We start from the raw sequence: 26,741 nt of genomic DNA on the forward strand, positions 1-26,741 counted from the left end.
TACAAATATATAATGTCAAGTCAAACCATCTTTTCTTAAACCTTTTATAACCAAGTATTTTTGTTGCCTATACACAACCAAGTACTTTGGTTTCCTGAACATAAACAATAACTTTAGCTGAGTAAGTAAATATCGAATCGAAGTAAATCTACATTGGAAGTTTATTTTGAAAATATATTAATCATGTAATAAGCAGAAAGAGACCCTGCGTCACTGACACGTCCAAAACTGACGCTAGAGGGGAAGCTAGAGCATCATAGTTTGAACCGCAGGGCCACACATAGCAAGTGGACATATTTGTTGGAAGTGAGAATGTGTTGACATCACTGAGCATGAATGTAGAACACTCAGTGTAGATGTCTGTGTACATCTGTTTCTATATGTGTGCAGGTGGCATGCAGGCTTTGGGCCAACATCTTACAGGTTCCAGTCAGCGTCTGATCCAGAACTGTCTGTGGACGCTCCGCAATCTGTCAGATGCTGCAACCAAACAGGTACGCCTTTATTCACCCACTACTTCTATACTACTACTTCTACTACTACTACTACTACTACTACTACTACTACTTCTATGACTACTACTACTACTACCTAGGGGTGGGAATCACCAGAGGTCCCACGATTTGATTTTATCACAATACTTTGGTCGATACTATCACGATACTGCGATTTATTGAGTATTGCGATTTATTCCCTTTTTTCCACCGCAAATTGTCCCCAAAGGAAAACGTTGTCAACATATTGTATCTAAGAAGATAACGTTTTCAGTCTGTTCATCTGACTTCAATCATTTTTATTGCAGCAAAATGTGATTGTCAAGCAGACAAACTGACCAACATATCATAGATGTTGCACCTGACAAACTGAACAGTTTGTATTACAGTCGACATAGACACTTCATTAGGGCTGGACGCGCCGGAGAGGGGGCGGGTGACTTATCTCCGTGCAGTTTTCATTTCCCCCTTCCACCATGGAAATAACCACTCTTTCTGCTGCATACTTGTTGTGGAAATCCCCAAAACGTCGGAACAACAAACGCCCTCGTGTCTGGGTTTATATTATTATCCGTAGCCACACAGCTCGGTGGATTTCACGCGAGGAAGTGCGTCTGAATGGCGGCCGATTCCAGCGCTGCTAGAGGACCAGCAGCCAGTTTGATTTATGCTTTTTTTTACCGTCTTTGTTGCTCATGTTGTCCCGTGTGTCGAGCAACAGCTGTGCAGCAGCGGCGCTACGAGTGACAGGAAGTCAAGACGTATGATTTAAACACGAACGGCGCATTTCTAATTTCTTTCTCCGGTGTCTCCATGTTTGTTTTTACCAACGTCCTACTGATCACGCTGATCCGGGACCTCCGCTGACCTCACCACAAAACAACACAGTACCATCTAGTGGACTGAAAAAGCAATTGATTTTATTTTTCGAGGACCAAAAAGTTTATAATGGATTAAATAAAAGTATAAAATATCGATACTTGGCTTCCGTGTATCGATACAATATCGGCACGCAAAATATCTCGATACTATGCTGAATCGATTTTTTCCCCCTCCCCTACTACTACTACTACCATTATTTTTTGTATTTGTATTTGTGTGGAGAGCATGACAGGATAATATGTAACTTGAGAGTGTTTCTTTGCCTTAGAGGAATATAGTATTGCTGGAAAAGAAAATGAGGCACCAATCTGGCACCTTGTTGATGTTGGATAGTAGTAACGGATAAGGAAGGCTACCTCCCTCACAACCTCTTTGGATAATAGGCGTTTAACCCTTGGCACCTTGTTTCCCCCCTGAAGGAGGTTATACATTAGTGAACTGAAATAAAACTGACTTCCATAAAAACACTGAAACCAGTTTAGTCATCTTCACTGCAAAGATTCCGGTCTGGATCTGTAGCGCTGAGTTATTAATGGGAAAGCCTTTGGTCTTTTGGAGGTTTAGTTTATTAACAGAAAAAGCCTCAAGTTGGTCTCAGAATAAAACAAATGCAGGACCACCAGCTGTGCTCCATGCCCACTCTCCATGCGTTGGTTTTCAAGGTTGAATTCAAACGCAATTGACGGAGGCTCAATTGCGCTTGAAACAGAGCAGATGGAAAGCCTTGGTGAGTGGGATATGTTCACTAGTAATTGGACAGAGAATACTTGTTTGTATGCATGCTCTAGGTGAATAATATAATAGCTTAAGCAGGCTACAAATATTCTGGTTCTGGTACAAGTATACCCACGCTACTGGATCAAAGGCCTTCTCTCGTCTAAGGAGATACCAACCTCCGGGAATGGAGAAGCACTGGGTGAATAAACCACACAGGCTGTTTCATTATTTGAGAATAATTTATGGAGAGGGCGCTCTAAACACTCAAGCCAACATTTACATTCAACAGTGTGATAGGTGTAATCGAAATTGAATGTATAATCCTTGTCTTTTTTAAGAAGAAGCTGAATGCATTTGAGAAAGCAGGTGGTAAGGAACTGTTTTACAAAGTGCTTCTGGAAGAACTGATGTGTGCTTATCTTGGTATTTCTGGGGGGGTAATTTGCAATACAGCAACATGATGCAGTACTTGTGTTTGCAAGGGAGTGAGTCTCATATACAGGCAATGTCTGGAGGTATTTTCTAAGCCATGTGAAAAAGTGAGCTGTTTTTTCCACTTGTTCAGTAGCAAAGAGGTTTGACCAAATGCCAGTCATGCATCCAGGGAAAAGAAACTGTAGCAATGATTGCTCTGCACTCTCGCACTTTCTCCCCCAGATTATGCTCCTGCTTCTCCCAGTTTTATGAGGAGAATCCAGCAGCTGGCTGGTTTGACAGTATAGAGCAGACAGAGATCGGCTGAGCTGCTCAGCAGGGAAGGATCCTTGATGCCAACCTGGCCCTTCCTTTCATGTTGTGACTTCAGTGTTGAAACAATGTGAGAGAAGTGATGTTGGTCACTTTTATTGCCTCGTTGTATACGTACCAAAATGACACCTTTAAGGGAGATCCAAAACATTCTGGTTTCGAAGACATACTGGAATCAGAAGAAATGCCTCAATCCTCAAAAGTTTGGTTACATGAAGCTGTTCTTCTCTTATTTACGACAAGGAACTTTCTGTTTGTGTTGATTTTGGTATCCTGTGATGGCTTCTCTCTTCTCTGTAGGATGGGTTAGACGGTCTGCTGCAGATATTGGTCACCCAGCTGGGCTCAGACGACGTCAACATGTTGACATGCGCCACCGGCATCCTGTCCAACCTCACCTGTAATAACTCACGCAACAAGGTAACCATTGCGCAATGGAATACTTCTGCTGTATGGGACCAACTGATCACATGATCAACTATCATGTGATTCTCACTCGTCTGTGATCTCACAATCTTATCTTATGTTCAGTTCCCCTACAGTGCCGTCATCAGTATGAGATACTATATCTCCATATATATATATATATATATATATATATATATATATATATATATATACACTAGTGCTCCAGTGTTATGCTGAAGTCTTTCACAGACTTAACAAATACTGGTTAGATGTGTTACTCGAGGCGGGAATTGTTAACTCAATATTCTTTTTTGTGTTTTCAATTTAAAGAAAGGAAACTGCTGGACATAGTAGACTAAGCCTTTAGAAGACATTGTAGTGACAAATGCAAGTGACAAATCATTAAAAAACATTTTTTAGAGACCCCCTATAAATTCAGTCTCATGTCTCAATGAAGTCGCGGACCCCTCTCGGCCTCATATTCAGACCACTGATCATGGCTATGAAGCAATCAGATTGCTTGAGCTGAGCTATCCGTGTCATAACAATGTTGTATTTTCAGTCCATACATCTCAAATTAATTATAGAGTAGAAGAACAACCACCACTGCTCTTGTGACCTCAGTATGTTTTAGGTCTCTTCCACAACTGCAGGTCCTTCATGTGACCTGGCCTGAGGGAAAGATCCACGGTTGCCTTTTACTCATTATTATTATTAATAATAATAATAATAATAATAATAATAATAATAATAATAATAAATACTATCAATCAGTAGTTATTGTCAAACAATATCTTCCCAATCTCTACATGATGTTTCTGTCAACCTTAATTATTTTATGATGGATATGCTCCTCCGCTGAATCGCCACCTTAACGTGGTGGAGGAGTTTGAGTGGCTCAGTGATCCTGGGAGCTATGTTGTCTGGGGCGTCAGCTCCTGGTAGGGTCTCCCAAGGCAAACAGGTCTCGGGGGAGAGCCCAGACTAAGAGCGGTTCAAAAAACCCTGATGAATTATGGCCCACGGAATGACGCTACTTCGCCCGGACAAGGGATACCGGGGCACCCTCCCGGAGCCAGCCCCGCGAGGGGAGCTCGACGGCGAGCGTCTGGTGGCCGGGCTTTCACCCATGGGGCCGGTCGGGCTCAGCCCGAAAAAAGATCATGGACCAGCAACCCTGTGGACTCACCACCCGCGGGGGGAAGCATCGGGGTCGGGTGCTATGCAGACCGGGCGGCGGGCCAGGCGGGAGACCTGGGCGAGCCGATCGCCTGCAGCATAGACTAGCTCTAGGGACGTGGAACGCCACCTCGCTAGCGGGGAAAGAGCCGGAGCTGGTGCAGGAGGTGGAGCGGTACCAGCTAGATATAGTTGGGCTCACCTCCACGCACAGCATGGGCTCTGGAACCAAGCTCCTGGAGAAGGGTTGGACTTTGTCCTTTTCTGGAGTTGCCCTGGGTGAGAGGCGCCAGGCGGGAGTGGGGATACTCACGAGCCCCCGGATGGGCGCCGCTATGTTGGAGTTTTCCCCGGAGAACGAGAGGGTCGCCTCCCTGCGCTTACGGGTTGCGGGGAGTAAGGCTCTGACTGTTGTTTGTGCCTATGCACCGAACAGCATTTCGGAGTATCCGGCCTTCTTGGAGTCGGTGGGAGGGGTCCTGGAAAGGGCGCCGCCTGCCGACTCCATAGTTCTCCTGGGAGACTTCAACACTCACGTGGGCAATGACAGAGAAACCTGGCGGGGCGTGATTGGGAGGAATGGCTTGCCCGATATGAACCCGAACGGTGTTTTGTTGTTGGACTTCTGTGCTAGCCACAGTTTGTCCATAACGAACACCATGTTCGAGCATAAGGTGGCTCATAAGTGTACCTGGTACCAGAACACCTTAGGCCGGAGATCAATGATCGACTTTGTAGTCGTATTATCTGATCTGCGGCCGTATGTCTTGGACACTCGGGTGAAGAGAGGAGCAGAGCTGTCAACGGATCACCACCTGGTGGTGAGTTGGATCAGATGGCGTGGGAGTCGGCTAGAGAGACCTGGCAAGCCCAAACGTGTAGTGAGGGTGAACTGGGAACGTCTGGCAGAGGATCCTGTCCGGGAGGTCTTCAACTCCCACCTCCGGAAGAGCTTCTCACACATCCCGAGGGAGGCTGGGGACATGGAATCTGAGTGGACCATGTTCAAAGCCTCTATTGTGGACGCGGCCGCTAGGAGCTGTGGCCAGAAGGTCATCGGTGCCTGTCGTGGCGGCAACCCGAGAACCCGGTGGTGGACACGGGGGGCTAGGGAACATACCCAAAATTTGTGCTAATTGTCAGCCGGTTTGCATTGGGCCATGTTCTAATTGTCAAAAATGTGACACGCTGTAAGAAGGAGGCCTTTCGGCCTGGTTGGCCCAGGGGTCTCCTGAAGCAGCTGACAAGTACCGGCAGGCCAGAAGGGCTGCAGCTGTGGTTGTCGCGGATGCTAAAACCCGGGCATGGGAGGAGTTCGGGGAGGCCATGGAGAAGGACTTTCGGTTGGCCTCAAGGAGGTTCTGGCAAACCATCCGGCGGCTCAGGAAGGGAAAGCAGGGCCTACCCCAGGCTGTTCTTAGCGGGGGAGGGGAACTGCTGACCCGGACTGGGGACATCGTCGGGCGGTGGAAAGAGCACTTTGAGGAACTCCTAAACCCGGCCAACATGTCCCCTGGAGAGGGGGCAGTGCCTGAAGTCCTTGGGGTGGATGCACCTATATCCCTGGCAGAGGTCACTAAGGTAGTCAAAAAGCTCCTTGGTGGCAAGGCGCCGGGGGTGGATGAGATCCGCCCTGAGATGCTGAAAGCGCTGGACACTGTTGGGCTGTCTTGGCTGACACGCCTTTGCAGTGTCGCATGGGGGTCGGGAACAGTGCCCATGGACTGGCAGACCAGGGTGGTGGTTCCCATCTTCAAGAAAGGGGACCGGAGAGTGTGCTCGAACTATCGTGGTATCACACTGCTCAGCCTCCCGGGAAAAGCTTATGCCAGGGTGCTGAGAGGAGGCTCCGACCGCTTGTCGAACCTCAGATTCAAGACGAGCAGTGCGGATTCCGTCCCGGCTGTGGAACAGTGGATCAGCTCTTTACCCTTGCAAGACTACTGGAGGGGTCCTGGGAGTTTGCCCAACCAGTCTACATGTGCTTTGTAGACCTGGAGAAAGCTTTCGACCGGGTCCCTTGGGGGTTTTTGTGGGAGGTGCCGCGGGAGTATGGGGTGCCGGACCCGTTGGCACGGGCCATCCGGGCTCTGTACGCCTGCAGTAGGAGCTGTGTTCATATCCTCGGTAGTAAGTCAGACACGCTTCCGGTGGGTGTTGGCCTCCGCCAGGGCTGCCCTTTATCACCGGTCCTGTTCGTGACTTTCTTGGACAGGATATCTAGGCGCAGCCAGGGGGCGGAGAGGATCCGGTTCGGGAGTCTCGGAATCGATCTCGTGGATGATGTGGTCCTGTTTGCCTCCTCGGACCGTGACCTCCAGCATTCACTGGGGCGTTTTGCAGCTGAGTGTGAAGCGGCAGGGATGAGAGTTAGCACCTCCAAATCTGAGGCCATGGTGCTCTGCCGGAAACCGGTGGATTGCTCCCTCCAGGTGGGGACAAACTGCCTACCCCAAGCGAAGGAGTTCAAGTATCTCGGGGTCTTGTTCACGAGTGAGGGTAAGGTGGAGCGGGAGATCGACAGGCGGATCGGTGCGGCTGCAGCAATAAAACAGGCGCTGTACCGGTCCGTCCTGGTGAAGAGGAGCTGAGCCGGAAGGCGAAGCTCTCCATTTACTGGTCGGTCTACGTTCCAACCCTCACCTATGGCCACGAACTCTGGGTCGTGACCGAAAGAACGAGATCTCGGATACAAGCGGCCGAAATGAGCTTCCTCCGCAGGGTGGCCGAGCTCAGCCTTAGAGATAGGGTAAGGAGCTCGGACATCATGGGGGAGCTTGGAGTCGAGCCGCTGCTCCTTCGTGTCGAAAGGAGTCAGCTGAGGTGGTTCGGGCATCTAGTCAGGATGCCTCCTGGACGCCTCCCATTAGAGGTTTTCCAGGCACGTCCAACTGGTAGGAGACCCCGGGGAAGACCGAGGACACGCTGGAGGGATTATATCTCCCGGCTTGCCTTGGAACGCCTCGGGATCCCAGAATGAGCTGGAAAATGTTGCGGGTGAGAGGGAAGCCTGGGTCGGCCTGCTGAACCTGCTGCCACCGCGACCCGACCCCGAATAAGCGGTTGAAAATGGATGGATGGATGGAATAAATATGTTGATAAAGCTCCAGTCCATTTGGACAGGTATGTTGAGTCATATTTAATTAACGACGGACAAAGAAACTTTGTCTCAAGAAAGATTGAAGTGCTAAAATATACAGCACACGAGGGTCAGAACTATTTTTTTAACTTTCTAAATGCCAGATAAAAGCCCTGCACCCAGAATACAGCATATGGTTAATGTAGACATACAGATCCTCCAGTAGTTATGATTAGGGATGGGTATTGTTTGGGTTTTTTCCGATACCGGTGCTAAACCGATACTTTTAAAACGATACCGGTGCTAAACGGTGCCTGAACCGATACTTTTTTATTGCCAAGGCAATTTTTTTTCTTCAAATTGAACAATATTATTAACTGTTTAAAGTATACTATAGATGTGAATAAATAAGTACATACAAAACACGCTTCAAACTACAGCTTCAAACCTTTTAACTTCAAAATATAAAAATATGTTTTTAAAAAAAGAACAGACAAGCATCATGGCCTGATGGGACCGTGTGCAACAGAACTCAGACTCTGTTGGATCCTAAAACTGCTGCTTTACTGGACTACACGTCATCATTCATATCAACTGGAGAGATTTGTTCCATCAAGGCGAGGACGGACGTTCAAAAGCTCGTGCTCGTGTCTCCAGCGATCTCTGTGTGCGCGCACTGTGTGTGTGAGCGCTGGAAGCCCCGCCCCCTCGAGCCCCGCCCCCTCGAGCCCCGCTCTGCATGCAGGCAGACAGAGAGCAGAGCAGCAGTGAGCTCTGATCCGCTATTTTAATAATCGTTTTTAGCGTGCGGGCACCGCGCTACCTTTTTAGTATCTATATACCGTGCAACTTTACAGAGTAGTGTAAAAAAAAAGTATTTAAATCGGCTCAGGCACCGGAAGGAAGCACCGAAATCTGCGTTCTTTTTCGGTCCGGTAGGTACCGGACGTGTTGGAACCCAACCCTAGTTATAATCATGCTAAACTCACATGTATACTGCATGTATGCAGTGTATATGCAGTCTGGAGTGTGCGTGTATATGTTGGTTTGTGCTTTCACAGCACAAACCAACATTACAGTTTTAGTCTGCACTGACAGCTCTTAGACCAGCCAGGCAACGTGCACTAACAGACACATTCTCCAGAGAGTAAAGTACTTTAACTCTACCGATACACAACACAGAACTGTGAAATGTGAATATTATACCTGAAGGTAAGGTGAGAACGTTGTAGGGTTGTGAGGAGTAATAAAGTCTCGGTTCTGTGTTGTTGTGTGAAAGGACAAAAGCAGCAGTTCCAGTTGTGAATAAAACGGCCCTGATGTGTAAAGGCCTTTCGTCTGAACCAAAACGCTGAGGTGAAAGTAGCCTCCGCCCAGTTTCACTCCCATGGCCCTGATCTGTCCCCAAAGATCATACATTAGAAACTAATTTATGGATGCATATTTATGCATGTTGCATATTAAACACGTCCCTGACACTGGTCACAATGTGACGTCTTATTCTTGTGTTCACTTGCTCTCTTCATCTCAGACAAACTGCAGCTTGTGCTCCGAAAGGAAAATCCTTTTCCAAAAGCAATCTACTTGATTGATGTTTACAGTTTTCTCGTTGCGTTCAAGCCGTGACCCACTAGCGCACACGCAGTCTGTGCATGTGCCGTTAATTCATCGCTGTTTTCTCTCCTCCGTCTTTAAATGCAGCCTCCGGGCGCCTGCATTGCCGATGAGTGACTCCAGTCTCTTGTCTCCTCCCGCAGACTCTGGTGACTCAGTTTGGCGGCGTGGAGGCTCTGATCCACGCCGTGCTGCGCGCCGGGGAAAAGGAGGACGTGGCCGAGCCGGCCGTCTGCGCCCTGCGTCACCTCACCTCGCGCCACCAGGACGCCGAGCTGGCCCAGAATGCCGTGCGGCTGCACTACGGGATCCCGGCTGTGGTCAAGCTGCTGGGACAGCCGCACTACTGGCCTGTAGTGAAGGTGAATGGAGGCAGTGGTTTGTATTCTTATACATGTTCTTCTAGACAAACCCCGTCAGTCAGGGCATCAGCCCGGATCAACCCAGGCACCAGGACCGCGTTGAGCATGGAGGTCTGGCATCGTGCTTGAGTGCTGCACAGCGCGGGTTCGAGCTGAGGGTTTATAATAACCACAAGCGGACTGGGTCATGTTGAAGTTAGAGTCACAGCCAGAGAGCCAGCAGCCACAGCTCCAGGGCTCTGGCCCACCTAAATGGAACGGGGCCGTAATTTATCAACAACACCTGCGTTTACGCAGGGAGAGAAGGAAAGACAAAGAAAGGAAAGGGAAGGGGAACAGAGTAAAGGGAGGTGACCGTACATACTGCTGCACTGAGACAAGAGACAAGACACACACGCTTATACACAACACACAGCCAGAGCCGCGCCCACATACAGGCATCTCCCATCATGCTTCACTTCCAAGCACTTCGGCTGTGACAACACCCGCTGGGCGGCAGGGTCCCTTGAGAGACAGAGAGACAGAGGACAAGGCAGAGAGAGAGAGAGAGAGAGAGAGAGAGAGAGAGAGAGAGAGACAGAGAGACAGAGAGACAGAGGACAAGGCAGAGAGAGAGAGAGAGACAGAGAGACAGAGAGAGAGAGAGAGACAGAGAGACAGAGAGACAGAGGACAAGGCAGAGAGAGAGAGAGAGAGACAGAGAGACAGAGGACAAGGCAGAGAGAGAGAGAGAGAGAGAGAGAGAGACTGAAAGTAAAATGAACAAAACTGAATCCTGCGAGCCCCTAGAGGTTCATTCATGTACAAAGTGTTAGAGGAAATGAGTGCCAACAGAATCATTACACATACTAATTATACACTGTATTAAATTATGTTCAGATAACAAACTGATACATTTGACAAAACTTCTATTATTACGTTTACATTGTAATAACTTGATGAATCAGCCATCAGATGTGCTTCATTATTAATCATTGATAATCACACAGACAAGATCCATTCCATTAGTTCTTACCTTTCACAATAAAAGCCCAATACATATAGACTGGGAGCAAATGCATTCAGATCATTTTGCTAAAAGGAAACTTGATAAAACAGCTTTTGGTCGTCGACTAGACAACAATGTGCTCAGTACTAAACCGCTGAAGGCCGCAGCGACATCTTTAAAGTGCTTGTTTTGTGAGACAAGCACAAAACACGACTATAACATTATTATTTCACTTGTTTCCTATCTATATTCAAAGCCATGGTCTTTCAGTTTGAGAGCATGACTTATTGATTTCACTTCCGATTTTGTAAATTCCCTCAAACCCCCGTCATCACGCTCAGACAGGCCCTGCTGCACTGCATGTATGACTGTTGCTGCTTCTACCGCAGGAGGAGATTCATTCCCAGTCATAGTCCATGATTACTGACGTTGTAACTGAATGATTCCAGCTGCAGCGGTGGCCGTCAGTCAACAAAGAGACTTGCTGGCTTCTCTCTGTAAATCAAAACTGGCCACTGTGAGGTAAATAGCTTTTTGATATCTGCTGTTATTGTCTATATTTCATACTGGTGGATGAGGTAAACAACGAAATGATTGTGGCCACATGTAATGCACCAACTAATGACTTCACAGCCTCAACAGAGACCAACATAAAGCAGTGGCAGCATGTTGGACATTTTTAAGAAGCTGTGGTGTGCAGACACACACACACACACACACACACACACACACACACACACACACACACACACACACACACACACACACACACACTGCTAAAAAAGGATTTCTTGAACTGAGACAATTCTGTGGTCCTATTTCCAGAAGGGAAACATTAAAATGTGGCACTTGCGTTTAACTCTCATTCAGTGTGGTTCCCGTTGTGTGTATAAAATAACACAGAACCGCTCTGTGCTTCTGCTGTGGCAGGTTGGAGTCCTGTGGTTGGAAAAACAAAAGCATGCTGGGGTTTACATGTTGAGCCATTATCTGGTGACTTGCTGTTATCCAAAACATCTTATAGTTTACGCTTTTAAAGCATATTTATGTAAATGTGGGTTCTTCCTTTCACTCTCCATAAACAGCTCAAACCCCTTCACACTCCTTAATGCTCCGCTACTGGTGACAGTCTCAGTGTTGTTTATGATGGAAGTGGATTCACAGCTGACAGTCACACTCTAACAAAGAAACTCAGACGAGTGCTTTGGGATCGGGGAGAACACAGGAAAACGTATCTGCAAAAAATATAATTATAATCAAAGGAAAGTTAGGATACTTGTCAATGATTTCTACAAAACTAATGTTCACTGGTATTCACAGAACCAAGTCAAACTTTGACTAGATTCAATATTTCCCCTGGAAATTATAAATTACACAAATATATTATTGATACAGATGGATCAATACACATAGATAATTACTCCAGATGTCAATATAATTACTGTCTTGGGAGACACCATGTCAACACACTAGAGGTGTTGCTATACGATTTCCATCCCGATTCTGATGCAGTGAACTTGCACCACATTCATGTCACTTCTTAAACATAGAATAAACTTCACCTGAGCAGATCGCACAGAGGTGTTCAGATTTTTTAAGTCCACAGCGGCTGCAGCCAAAAATCTAATATCGAAATCTAATATAGAGTCAAATTTGAATTAAAGCCGAGCAGCTGAATTGTATTCAGGTCTCAAATAGATGCTGGCTAACTTTTGGCAATAAGGACAATAGGTACACATCTTTAGATTGGTTAAATATTCCACAATTAAATTACGTAATATTGCATAAAATTGACACTATTGTCAGTCCATCTTATTGACTTCCTTACTTAGGCTTTGACTTCCTTACTTAGGGCTTTGACTTCCTTACTTAGGGCTTTGACTTCCTTACTTAGGGCTTTGACTTCCTTACTAAGGGCTTTGACTTCCTTACTTAGGGCTTTGACTTCCTTACTTAGGCTTTGACTTCCTTGCTTAGGGCTTTGACTTCCTTACGTAGGGCTTTGACTTCCTTACTTAGGGCTTTGACTTCCTTACTTAGGGCTTTGACTTCCTTACTAAGGGCTTTGACTTCCTTACTTAGGGCTTTGACTTCCTTACTAAGGGCTTTGACTTCCTTACTTAGGGCTTTGACTTCCTTACTTAGGGCTTTGACTTCCTTACTTAGGGCTTTGACTTCCTTACTAAGGGCTTTGACTTCCTTACTTAGGGCTTTGACTTCCTTACTTAGGGCTTTGACTTCCTTACTAAGGGCTTTGACTTCCTTACTTAGGGCTTTGACTTCCTTACTTAGGGCTTTGACTTCCTTACTAAGGGCTTTGACTTCCTTACTTAGGGCTTTGACTTCCTTACTTAGGGCTTTGACTTCCTTACTTAGGGCTTTGACTTCCTTACTTAGGGCTTTGACTTCCTTACTAAGGGCTTTGACTTCCTTACTCAGGGCTTTGACTTCCTTACTTAGGGCTTTGACTTCCTTACTTAGGGCTTTGACTTCCTTACTCAGGGCTTTGACTTCCTTACTCAGGGCTTTGACTTCCTTACTTAGGGCTTTGACTTCCTTACTCAGGGCTTTGACTTCCTTACTTAGGCTTTGACTTCCTTACTTAGGCTTTAACTTCCTTACTCAGGGCTTTGACTTCCTTACTTAGGGCTTTGACTTCCTTACTAAGGGCTTTGACTTCCTTACTTAGGCTTTGACTTCCTTACTTAGGCTTTGACTTCCTTACTCAGGGCTTTGACTTCCTTACTTAGGCTTTGACTTCCTTACTAAGGGCTTTGACTTCCTTACTCAGGGCTTTGACTTCCTTACTTAGGGCTTTGACTTCCTTACTTAGGGCTTTGACTTCCTTACTCAGGGCTTTGACTTCCTTACTAAGGGCTTTGACTTCCTTACTTAGGCTTTGACTTCCTTACTTAGGGCTTTGACTTCCTTACTAAGGGCTTTGACTTCCTTACTAAGGGCTTTGACTTCCTTACTTAGGGCTTTGACTTCCTTACTTAGGCTTTGACTTCCTTACTTAGGCTTTGACTTCCTTGCGGAACAAAGGCCATTGATGAAACCTTTCCATGCTTGTCTGTCTTGAGCCATTCATCTCAGCCGTTGCCACACAAGTCCTTTCTCCTTAAACACTTGCTCTGAGCTCCTTCTCTAGATGCTTGGTTATTGCTGTTTGGCTTTGCCTTAAGGAATGATCGATCCCTCTCCACTTCCTCCTCTCCAGCTCTACTTGTATTGTTTCTAGTTGGGTGCATTCCCACAGGTTGATGTTGATTGTGTTTGGCCAGCAGTTTCCCAGGAGGCGTCTTACACGGTGATTGGTGATCGACTGCAGCTTGTCGATGATTTAATGGTCGTCTTCTGAGTTTTGGATCCATACAGTAGTGTGGCCTTAACGTTGGAGTTGAGTGAAATATTTTTGGATATCCAGATTGTGTTGAATGGAAATCACAAATGCTGTTCTTGCTTTCAAGTTGTTGCCTTGACTTCTCCATCCAGAGCGATAACACTTCTTAGCTAAGTGCATTGACCTCTTCTAGTGTCTGATTCTCAATGGTTATAGGATTCCTGCTGTTGCTGTTGAGCTGCTTGTTTTTTGTTTTTGGTCCATTTATTTTGAGCCCAAGTCTCACAGCTGAGACGTGTCCTGCATCTGTTGATGGGTATGGGAGGGTAGTGTGATGTCAACAGCAAAGTCAAGGTCTTTAGGATCTTCTGTTAAGCTCCACTTGATGTCGGTCTGAGTATTGTTGGTTGTTTGGTACTTGGTACCGCATCCCCCCGATAGGTGTTCTTGATGATGCTGATGTATTTTGGTTGGAAACCATAGTGTGTCATGCATTTCCATAGAAACTCATGGTCTGTGCTGTGAAAAGCCTTTCCAAAATCAATGTAATTGACAAAGACGATCAATCCATTCGTTTTATTGCTCAACGATGATCTTTAGGGCAATTTGATCGATGCCTGAAACTTGTCTGGTTTCCCTCAATGTTCTATCAACCCGCTTCCACTCCAAGACGATGCGGTTGAACACGTTGCTTGGTAATTCATCGGTAATCATGACGATCCAAGAGGTCTTCTTTCTTGATTATGATAGCAGTGAGTCGTCTCCCCAGTCTGTTGGTATGTTTCCTTCCTCCCACATAGTTTGGATCAGCTGGTATAGCATGGTGATGGTGGTTGAGGTTTGAAACTCTGCCTGTCAGGTGACAATCATGAGTTCAGTGATTGAAGCAATTAAAAGCCCTGATTGCAGTTTTACGGTTTATAAGAAAAGGAGAAACTGAAGTTTCTACCCATTACGTAGCAGACTTACACACAACCCTACAGTCGTTGGTGAAAAGATCTGCAGTCACATCAGGGATTATTGTCGCAAACAACTAAAAGACGGCAGACGTAAAGATAACCATAACTCATAAAGGCGCTATTCTTAATTTTGTTTGGTTGTCATTGGTTTTGTTGTGCATGTATCTCGCGGCCCAGGTACTACACTCCTCACACACCTCACACTCCTCACACACCTCACACTCCTCACACACCTCACACTCCTCACACACCTCACACTCCTCACACTCTTCACACTCCTCATAGCGCATGTCATCTTTCCCAGTGCCAGCTGAGTGCAGAGTGAAATTGTTCTTGCAGCTAAATCTGGCCCATCATTTTCTGCTAGATGACTCCTCCACACAGTCTCTGGAAACACACACACACACACACACACACACACACACACACACACACACACACACACACACACACACACACACACACAGATCTGCACGCAACCTGATTTGCTCTTACAGCCTGAATGTATTCCAGTTGCATTAGAACGCTTCACTGTGTGTGTGTGTGTGTGTGTGTGTGTGTGTGTGTGTGTGTGTGTGTGTGTGTGTCTCGACTAAAAGTCTCTTCACTTTAAGTCTAACATGACTCATTATTTGGCATTCCGATGTTCAAATTAAGCATAATGTTTTAGCTGAAATGTCAACTTTCACACTTCATCTGCTCTGTGCACTGCTGCCCCCTGCTGGGTCAGTCTGGCAGAATATACCACATCATTTACAGGCACTGATGCGTTGAGAAGTTTGGTATATCTTATTTAAGTAGAAGGTCATCCTTACAAGGCCCTCACAATCAGACGGGCTGAGGAGATGGGCTCAGACGCTGTTTGAGGACAAGTGACGCTTCTAACTGAAAACAAATGCAAGATCAGAGCCGTGAGCCCGTTTGACCTGCATGCATGTTCAGTGTAGCGCATGTGCTGCTCTGCCATCCTGCTCTGATGTGTGTGGGGTTGACATCTTTGGTTTTAAATGTTACCAACTATCAGGTGGATTGCTGTGAAATTCAAGATCACCAGAGGATGAATTGGATTCAATTCTTCAACCTTTCCTCCGGCGTCATCATCAGGACCAAATATTAATATGCCTCATGCTTTTATTAGTATGCTTGATGCACCTGGTGAACTGTAGCTGCTGATGTCAGCATGTTAGCCCGGTGGAGCACAATCTGCCGTTATCGTTTCAATATGACTTTACTGATCTCTCTGACACAGACTCACTGGTTCCTTCTCAAGACACACATCTTGGAAAACCCAAATATTTAGTTTCATTTCAAATGTCATCAAATGTTACTCAAACATGAGGCAATAGGGCACTTTGGGGGACTCATTTCAGCACGGGGTCAATCCAGATGTGTTCCTTCATCTCCATGAACTCTCATGTGCTCTGGATTGGTTTTGCACATCAATGGTGCTGATGAAGTGTCAGCCTTGATACACCAACAAGACTTGTTAGTGGACACATTCACTGTTGGTGTGGTTCATTTAAAAAACTGACAAAGCCATGTACTCACACTCGTACTTTTACATCTGCACTCCATCTCTCTTAGTCACTCTATTACCTGGTAGAGTGAAATGAGCTCTTTCCATTTTGTTCCTGTCTCTCTCTCACTCGCTCACACACACACACACACACACACACACACACACACACACACACACACACACACACACACACACTCTCTCTCTCTCACAGCCCTGCCAACTCGGGCAGATTATATTAATGAACTGAGCTATTGGAGTTTAATGATGTGTAATGGAGAAATGGACAATGTGACTCTATAAGGAAGCTTTACAGACGGCTGGTGAGAGGCAGAGAGAGAAGGAGGGCGGCAATAAGGGAGTGTTTAAAATGATATGATATCATGACTAGACTTTTTCTAATAGACCAATACATTGACGTGTTGTCTTCTGTAAAGACTCCACGTTACTGTGGTAGCAGTACACCTGAACGCAGTGGCAGAGGAAGAGATGTTTGGCATGACCACAGTCGGCAGATGAAGGATCCTTTCTGACTGGGGAAGATTATCCGTCTCCTAATAAGATGCACATGTTTTGGTTGCAGCCTGCCCACAAGTCCACGTACCCTATTCACCTGACTTTGACACATTCAGATATGTATGCTACAGCTGCCTCCTCAGCACTGAGAGGTAAAAGAGGTGGCGAGGTCTTCATCACTCCTGCATGTGGCTCTAATGTGAGGCTCCACGTGACTGGAGCGCAGTGCAGCCTGCTGAAGGACCGGCCCGTCATTTGGAGGCAGCACATGTGCCGTCGCCTTTCAAGCTGACCCAAATAGATCCCGTCGAGAAGGATCTTTGATCTCCGTCCTCTGCCGCAGGCTACGGTTGGGCTGATGCGGAACCTGGCGCTGTGCCCGGCCAATCAGGCGCCGCTGAGGGAGGCGGGCGCTATTCCACGATTGGTCAACCTGCTGCTGAAGGCTCACCAGGACACGCAGAGACACGCCTCCTCCGCACAGCAGACGTACCAGGTGTGGACCACACACACACACACACACACACATATACATACATATATATATATATATATATATATATATATATATATATATATATATATATATATATATATATCAGGGTTGTTATGAAAAAACTGGAAAAGTCATGGAATTTTAAAATGGTTATTTCCAGGCCTGGAAAAGTCCTTGAAAAAAATTAAATCCCAAAAGTGTAGTAAAAGTCATGTAAATGTGTTATATTCATGTGTTCATGGCGTTCATTTACGGTGAGTTTGAAATAATTAATACGCTTTTAAAAGAAAGACGCTCAAAATATCAGCAGGCATACATACAGGCATCTATATAAATGTTTATTCTTTTAATCAAACTATTGTCTCATTCATTTGAGTCATTTAAGGTTTACTGTATGCTTTGTGTTCTCATTGTTAGTTTAAATACTACATTTACTCACTATTTACTGTTTACACCCAGATTTCACTAAATGTTTGCTCATGGAAATTTGGTTTAAAGTCCTGGATCCATTGTTCACAATGTGTATGAACCAGTGGCGGGCCGTGGATTTGGTACCTACGCCTACTGTTTCGTTTAACAGCTGATTGCGGCGATTTAATACAAACCACATTGCCCCCGTCTAGTCTGACTGCACCAGCCTGCTGTATGTTAGCCGTTAGCTCGGTTAGCCAAACGCACCATCGGGCCGAGCTTGTAGTCAGTCGGATAGTCGTGCATTCAGCGGGTCCTTGAAGGGCTCCTTCTTTGACGCTTCTCTGTCCCCGTTCCCCAGGACGGTGTTCGGATGGAGGAAATAGTGGAGGGCTGCACGGGAGCGCTGCACATTCTGGCCCGGGACCCCATGAACAGAGGGGAGATTGCCAGCATGCAGACCATACCGCTGTTTGTACAGGTATGCTCTCGTCAGGCTGCAGGAACCTGAAGGCCCCGGTGGGACCCACCGGGGCCCTGCAGTCCCTCATTTGGAGGAAACTTGGCTCCCATTGGTGGGAAGTTATCTATTGCTTGAAAACATTTAGCAGATTCCACACCTGATATTTGTGATGATTAGAAGACAACCAATAAGCAAAATGGATAAAGAAGATGATGATTGTTTGCATTGACATGTCTGAGCAATGATCCTAATGTAGTTAAACACTTTACGCCGTACATTTAAATATATACATTTAAATCTGATGATATAAGTTGGTTTTATTGAGCAAAGATTATGCAATGTTTAAAATGTTTAGTAAAGAAATATAGTAAAGAATATGAAGAGGACCACATTTTTTGACAGAAAACTAACAAAAAGTAAGTAAATAACCTGTGTTAAAAATACACGGCGAGTCTGAGATCACAGGTTTGTGTGTGTGTGTGTGTGTGTGTGTGTGTGTGTGTGTGTGTCCAGCTGCTGTACTCGTACGTGGAGAACGTGAAGCGCGTGTCCGCGGGCGTCCTGTGTGAGCTGGCTCTGGACAAACAGTCTGCAGAGCTCATCGATGCAGAGGGAGCGTCGGCGCCGCTGATGGAGCTGCTGCACTCCAACAACGAGGGGATAGGTAAGTCCCGCCCTCGTTCCTGCTGCATGGCCACGCCCCCAACAACTATCGCCCAATGGGTGCTGGTCTATGCAAAGGTGTGTCGGTCTATTGGATGTTTATATCTCCGGTAATGTTACCGTTAGTCTTTTCTCCAACACTAACCTGTCCAATGGAAACCGACTGAGCAGACATGTGACCTCCAACTCCGCTGAAGCTGACACATGTCAAAGAAGAAGCCATGTCAGTCGTCTGATTGGCTGGTCCTGATTCAGCTAATTGAGCTAGGATGGGGACTCTATCCACTACCTTTACTCTTCAGAACATACACACACAGATCTGACCTGTGCGGAGAGTCCATACCATAAGAAATTCTGTTAATTCTCATGATCAAATTCTCATGATTCATGTGCTGGGGGAAATGAGGGCGTGGCCTTTTCCTTCTGATCCGTTTACAAAATGGCCGTGTTGTCGCCTGTCTGCAGCCACCTACGCTGCAGCGGTGCTGTTCCGGATTTCGGAGGACAAGAGTTCCGACTACAGGAAGAGAGTGTCAGTGGAGCTCACGCACTCGCTCTTCAAACACGACCCCGCTGCCTGGGAGATGGTGAGGAGAGACGCTGCACGACACACACAGCCAGAGGAGACCCCTAGATCACAATCACATGCGTTTTAATAATTATACACCAGTGCACCTAATATTTAAAACATTCTTAATTAACTCAAAAACTATTTCCAACCTGCTATTCCCAGATAATCGGCTCCATGTGCAGTTGACAGACTACTTAAACAAGAGAAGTTTCAGAGCAAGGGAACTGCTCTGGTGACCTTCACCTGTGCATCAAACACACACACACACACACACACACACACACACACACACACACACACACACACGACATGTTCTCCAGCCACTTCCATCAGCAACCTAAACGACAGACTGAGTGAATAAAAGTGACCTTTTTCTCTTCTGGTTCACTCTCATGTCGCTACAGAACCTTGCTTACACTCCCGGGGTCAATATACTGTATCTATCTACATAGGTGCTTCTTTTATATATGTATATAACACTCGTATTTATGGTCACTGTTGTTTCACTTCCTGTGTAAATAACCTTGTTCTTAGCTGTTATCTCTACTCGTTCTCATCCTGAAGCTGATTAACAGCACATTCATCTCTCGGCTCTTCAAGTACCCAGAACTCCTTCAGCAGGATTCAGATCATTTCATTTTCTAGACACGCTGAAACATTTCCTAATTCTCACATTGCATTTGATTTGTTTATTCTCCATCACAATCAAACGTGTTGTTGGAAGGCCAGGCTATCATTGGCTCGTGAGCGCTAGGGGCGGAGCTCAGGTGGAGCGTGATTTATATAGATAGATGGACCAGAAACCAATGATTAACGATTGACAAATGATGATCTATCTAAATAATGTTTATAGATGATTAACACATGTGTTAACCATTTAACAAATGATTGTAATCATTGGTTGCACCTTGAAAATAACCATGAAATAATATTCATATACAGTTTACAAACAATTATTTACAGAAGGGTTTCAGATATCTAGTCCATAATGTTTTCTGATTTCTTAAAGGTTAACTTATCATTTGAAAAAAAAAGTTAATTCAATATAATAATAATTAAATGTATTTGAACAGTAAATTAATGATTCACTTAAGTTTGATTTACTATCAATTTAGCATTGGTAATATGGAGTGTGTTTATTTTTCCTTCTTTAATGTTTGGTCTAAATAAGGAGTTCATGTATTTGTCTGAGTTTATAAAGTTATAAACTGTCTAAGTTCACTTCTTCATCCACTCGTGTTTTCCTCTGTGAGCAATTACAGTTCAGTGATGTCTGTAAGAATGTTCTATTTGGGCAGTAGAGTTGGTTGGCAAGGTTGGTGTGTGTGTGTGTGTGCGTGTGTGTGTGTGTGTGTGTGTGTGTGTGTGTGTGTGTGTGTGTGTGTGTGTGCGTGTCTCTCTGTGTTGCTGTGTTTCCACACGTTGTCCAGAAGCATTGATTGTGTTGTCTCTTCCTCCTCAGGCTCACTCTGCAGCTCCTCTGGAGCACACATACCTAGCTGATGGTAAGTACTTTGAGTTACATGGAAATACTCCCAAATACACATGTTTACCACGACGTGTGTTTTTTTAGGATCATACACACTGAAGCAGGACACATGTTGGTGATCTGAACCGAGTCGCACGACTTACTTATAACTTAAACTGTGGAGCCCATATGGGCTCTATGGCAGATATTGCTATACAAACTGTATAATTCACTTCTTCATTTACTCATAACCAGCAACATATAGACTGATATTTACACATCAGCTCACATTATACTCTTTTATTATAACACCAAAAGTATTCAAATAGCCCTAGAGGTTGCAGAGATGCACCTTTTTTAGTTTGGGTATGCAATTTTGGAGCAGAGGCCTAAAAATAGGTGTGTTTTCAAAAGATTATGTTGGTACCGATACTAGAAGGAGGAGCTAAAGCAATGCAGACCACTGATTGGTCAGAGAGACTCTTCACTGGACTTCCTGCACAAACTGCCATGTGCAGAGAGCCAAGCTACCGCTACTAGCAACCGCAATTATATTATGAGAGCCTCAAACAAGCCATGTAGGCCCATTAGACAGGACGCTCAGGGGCCCACACAGCAGCAGACACGCAACACACAACAACACACAACACACAACAACACAACGTTAACATAGACCTGGACGTCGACACAACAACAATCCCCCGCCTGCTCACGTACAGGGAGATGATATTAGTATTCCTGTTATCTACCTCCTCAACATCAGGGCAGAACACACACACACATCATGAGGCATCATGCAGGGAGGCTGCCTGCTGTTGACAGAATAGACTTTGACTATGAAGCTGTGTGTGTGTGTGTGTGTGTGTGTGTGTGTGTGTGTGTGTGTGTGTGTGTGTGTGTGTGTGTGTGTGTGTGTGTGTGTGTGTGTGAGTTTGTCTTCCCACTGTATTTACTGCAGATGTGGCTTCATCTCACAGACAGAAATAGTGTGTGTGTGTGTGTGTGTGTGTGTGTGTGTGTGTGTGTGTGTGTGTGTGTGTGTGTGTGTGTGTGTGTGTGTGTGTGTGTGTTTGTCTTGCCACTGTATTTACTGCAGATGTGGCTTCATCTCACAGACAGAAATAGTGTGTGTGTGTGTGTGTGTGTGTGTGTGTGTGTGTGTGTGTGTGTGTGTGTGTGTGTGTGTGTGTGTGTGTGCGTGTGTAGGCAGGAGGGATGTATGGTTAGATGTAGGACTGAAAAGAAGAGAGAGATCAATATCAGAAAAAAATCTATTTTCATTTCATATTGCCATTTCTCCCCTTGCGGCTTTCTTCTTTCTTCTCTCTTCTTTCTTCTTTCTTCTTTCTTCTTTCTTCTCTCTTCTTTCTTCTTTCTTCTCTCTGTCATAATGTCAGTGACACCAGTGTCCATTCAGACTGCAGCAAGTCACTTCCGTAGTATAGGTGTGAACTCTACTGGGAGGATGTGTCCGATCCTTTGGCCAGGATCAGGATCAGGACCAGGACCAGGACCAGGACCAGGATCAGGACCAGGACCAGGACCAGGATCAGGACCAGGATCAGGATCAGGACCAGGATCAGGATCAGAATCAGGACCAGGATCAGAATCAGGACCAGGACCAGGATCAGGACCAGGACCAGGACCAGGACCAGGATCAGGACCAGGATCAGGACCAGGACCAGCCTTGGGAAACGTGGGACGGCCAGACAGAAGCATCCAGCAGCAAAACACGAGAAGCTGCAGAGTTAACTTAGCTGGTTTCATGTGTGGTGATGTCAGTTCAGACTATAAACAGCTTTCTGAGCAGTTTACACCTAATCGCCCCAAAGGTCACTTCCTGCAGAGATCTCCAGCTTTTGATACCAAATCACTGCATTGGAGAGACTTTTCATCATTTTCATCAATTCTCAAGTGCCTGAAACAAAACACAATATGTGCTACAGGTTTATGACTAGAACGAGCTGTTAACGGCTGAGACTTAACACAAATTTGAGAAATAACAATGTGAAATAAGTAGCAAATATCAAAGTGACATCTGCGTCATAAATGTGGGCATCAGGGCTAATAGAAGCAGATTTTAATGGATAGGCTCAAATAAAGCATATTAACAAATCAAAATCTGTCATTACTGTTTCATCATCTACTATTCATATAATCTCAATCATTTAACTTTACAAATCTCATATTTTGAACCAGGACCAACAGAAGCCTGTGAAAGATACAGCGACAGCTTTTATCTGAATGTGTCGGATACATATTTAATCAATACTTAGGTAAATGTAGTTATCCAATCTGACTCCAAAACCTTGATTCGGAAAAAAGTAGTTAACATACTACAGGAAGAAGTGAGGGGCAAGGAGAGAAGAGGGATGGAGGAGAGGAGGAAGAAGACAATGAAGGAGCAGCGACTGAAAAAGGAGAAAAGAACAGAGAAGAAGAACCAGGAGGTGAAGGAACAAACACCACAACATATTCTCCTCTCGATTCCTCTGTGTGCAAAGCCCTCCATCTCCACAGCGATAATTCATGCTTCATCCCGTGTGTGTGTGTGTGTGTGTGTGTGTGTGTGTGTGTGTGTGTGTGTGTGTGTGTGTGTGTGTGTGTGTGTGTGTGTGTGTGTGTGTGTGTGTGTGTGTGTGTATGTATGTGTGTGATTGCGTTGAATAAACTCATATTGGTCCTATTTAAAGCTGGTATCATTTATTTTTTTCAGACGCTTAAACCACCATCACACACACACACACACACACACACACACACACACACACACACACACACACACACACACACACACACACAGCAGCAGGGAGGCAGATTTGATGTAGTCGTTGTCGGAGCCAAATGAACTGATTTATTCATCACTGTAATGTGTCTGAGTTACACCTGATGAAAACCTGCATTCATGCTCCACTCGTTCATCCTCAGCCGATGCTTTCTACATTGTATGTTAAAGAATGCTTCACAACGCAGGCAATCACCAGGATTCACCAGGCGGTGAACTCCCGGTTCTGAAAGGTGAACTCAAGGCTGAAGGGCCTTAAACCTGCCATCAAGTTAGGGTTCTCTAAATGGATAATGACAAGCATTTACAGACTCAAATGCATCAGAAAACCTTAATTAAATGAGAAAATACTCAGTATCTTTCACAATGAATCCCCAGCTGGCCCCTCCACACCGACGCTATTGGCTCCTCTGATCTCCGTTGTCATGGTTCTCCTAACCTGGTTCTACAGGGTTCTGTCCTCCTTGGCCTTGACTAAGCGGAACCAGAGTTTGTTGTTCATGTATGTGCAGAAGGTTTTAGTCGGCACACAAGTTTACTTTGAGGAGGAAAATGGCAGCTTACACTCCCCATGCATTTACGTATATATATATATATATATATATATATATATATATATATATATATATATATAAAGTCCTCCCTGGGTTCTCGTGCTACACCTCCACGGAGCTGAGTGTAGACATGGAGACGTCTCATCCTGTGCACCATGAGGAGGATTCAGCAGAGAACACCTCTAGTGTCACAAATGCAGCATAAAAAAACAACAATATATGTTTTTTTAGGGAGTGAATGATTTAGTTGCGGCAACTGTCACATCTTACCTCCTTCACAAAACATGGAACATACACATGTCACCAGTATGCTGTGGGGAGTGGTCTGTAACATGCATTTGACTGATCTGTCTGTGCTCCTGTGTCTGTGCTGCAGAGCTCGATGGCTCTTACCCCCCCTATGGATACTCTGATCTGCCTCTGGACCGCCTGCAGCTAGACCCTGACCTCCATGAAGCCTACATCCCTGATATGACCTACGACCCAAGACAGGCATACCCTGAACCACTCTAACAGGTAAACACACACACACACACACACACACACACACACACAGCGATGTGTTGGAGTTTTCCTCCAATAATACCAGTGATAATAATTATAATACTAATAATTATAAAGATGATAACAATAACGACAGCAATAATAAGGTGTATTTATGTTGTACTTCTCACACATAATAATATAATAAATCAAGTGGTAACATTTTTAGATTTGAACACATAGCAGTTTCTTGTCTCTGCATGTGTATGATATGATATGAACTTTATTCGTCAGCTGGTGCTGAAATTTGTCTTGCGACCCAGCAGCCGTTGCATGTTTAAACAGAAAACATGAATTACACACATTGACATGACACATTGAAACACAACAAATTTACATACATGGGTACAGATAGTCGAGAGCACATTGTCCACCACTCCGCCTATCTCCGGTTTAGCATCAAAGTCGATTGATGGACAAAGGACTAACCTTCTTGAAAAGTGGAACCTCGTATCTCCTTCCTGAGGGCAATAACCTGTATTCACTATACAAAACATGATTAGTGTTTGAGGTGATGTTTTTTGCCAACCTCAGCATGCTGTTGTCATACGTGGAAGCATACAGCTCCTGAAGTGGTTGTCCAACAATCTTTGAACAAATGTTTAGTTGTTGTAACATTTGTGACTTTAGGGCTACAGACAGACATCCATACCAGAAGTACCGGAAGATAAAGTACAGGCTCATAGCCAATAACAAGCCTGATTTGGTAGAACCTGTGTTCTCCATGGCATGAGCTCTTTCCTTTGTCAGTGCTGTGGTTTCTCAGGATGGTACGGCCACGAGAACTTGTGCTCTGATACTGTTCATTCAAAGTGTTCATTGAAATGTGTACAACTTTATATATGGGGCTGTCAACAGGTGTGTGTGTGTGTGTGTGTGTGTGTGTGTGTGTGTATGAGAGTGTGTTAATTGTTTTACGTTGATTGCACTAATTAAGGCAAGCAGAAGAAGTTTCATACAGAAATATTTTCTGTATGAAACTTTCAAATATTTTTCCTAGATTTTCAAACTTCGAAATGGGTCAATTTGACCCGCGACATAACGGCAGAGTTAAATGGGTGTTGGTCAAAGCAATAAGGTAATTGTATGCTGCTGTGAGAAATACCTGTCATAGGTATATCATCCTCTGAAAATGTGCAGCAATCGCATTTATTTCCTCTTGTGTCGCTCTGTCCAGGCTGCATTCTTTAAGCCGTCGAGCCTCTCCTCAGAAAAGCCTCTCTAGCTCTGACCGCCTGCTGGGGAGTCACAGGCATTTAACTAACAGAACACGTAGCAGCCATGTGGCCGGACGTGACCCTCTGTGTGAACTACCCTGCAGAGGAGCCCCGAATGGACCTATATGGGTCCTTTTTTTTAATTTTAATTAAACTGTGTAAAACATTACAATAATCATGAACAAATATATTGATGCTACACATCAAATTAAACAAGAGAACCTGGGCTACAATAATTAGTCAGCCATTTCAACACAACTCAAACACCAACTAAAATAATTATTAAAATAAAATAGTTATAATTTTGTCACGAGTCAGCCCACTCTGCATGTTTCCAGAACTAGCAGCCCGTAGCTTGCTGCTATCAGAAAAATACAAATAGCAAAAAGCAAGACAATTCCACACAGATTCCAAATCTATTCACCAAATCCCTCTGCTGCAAAGCATCACCGAGATACGAACCAAAGAACACAGCAACATAAATCGCTGAGTCAGCACATTTTAAAAACTTTATTTATTTTTGTTGAAAAAATGCATTTCCCCCAGTAAATCCACACTGATACAAGTTTATTTAACACCATAAGTCATATGAAAGTGAAATATAAGGTTTGCTACATGAAAAAATTCAAATGTCACAGATGCGCGAAAATATGCGCAAATGTGCCGAAATGCAAATTTTGGAAACCTCGCCTGAATTCTCTCTGTACTTTACCCAATCTGACTTTGTTCTGCTTCACTTTTTCAAGTGAAAACAGTGCAGAGAGAC

General features: G+C 45.0%; 1 protein-coding gene across 1 annotated transcript in view; it reads left to right on the top strand.

Annotated features, from left to right (window-relative positions):
- LOC306750082 (junction plakoglobin-like) overlaps positions 1-24,728 on the top strand; it is a gene marked incomplete at both ends in the record, with an annotated part of 50,556 nt that extends 25,828 nt beyond the window's left edge. Inside the window, 9 exons of the mRNA XM_079233473.1 lie at positions 391-494; positions 3,141-3,260; positions 9,264-9,482; positions 17,148-17,300; positions 18,073-18,192; positions 18,688-18,838; positions 19,303-19,424; positions 20,871-20,913; positions 24,592-24,728. Of these exons, the coding sequence (XP_079089599.1) occupies positions 391-494; positions 3,141-3,260; positions 9,264-9,482; positions 17,148-17,300; positions 18,073-18,192; positions 18,688-18,838; positions 19,303-19,424; positions 20,871-20,913; positions 24,592-24,728 (1,169 nt within the window). The remainder of the gene's footprint in view (positions 1-390; positions 495-3,140; positions 3,261-9,263; positions 9,483-17,147; positions 17,301-18,072; positions 18,193-18,687; positions 18,839-19,302; positions 19,425-20,870; positions 20,914-24,591) is intronic.
- Between the last annotated feature and the right edge of the window lie 2,013 nt (positions 24,729-26,741).

Source organism: Taurulus bubalis (genome assembly GCF_910589615.1).
Source record: "Taurulus bubalis genome assembly, chromosome: 17".
In the NCBI taxonomy this organism is placed as follows: Eukaryota; Metazoa; Chordata; class Actinopteri; order Perciformes; family Cottidae; genus Taurulus; species Taurulus bubalis.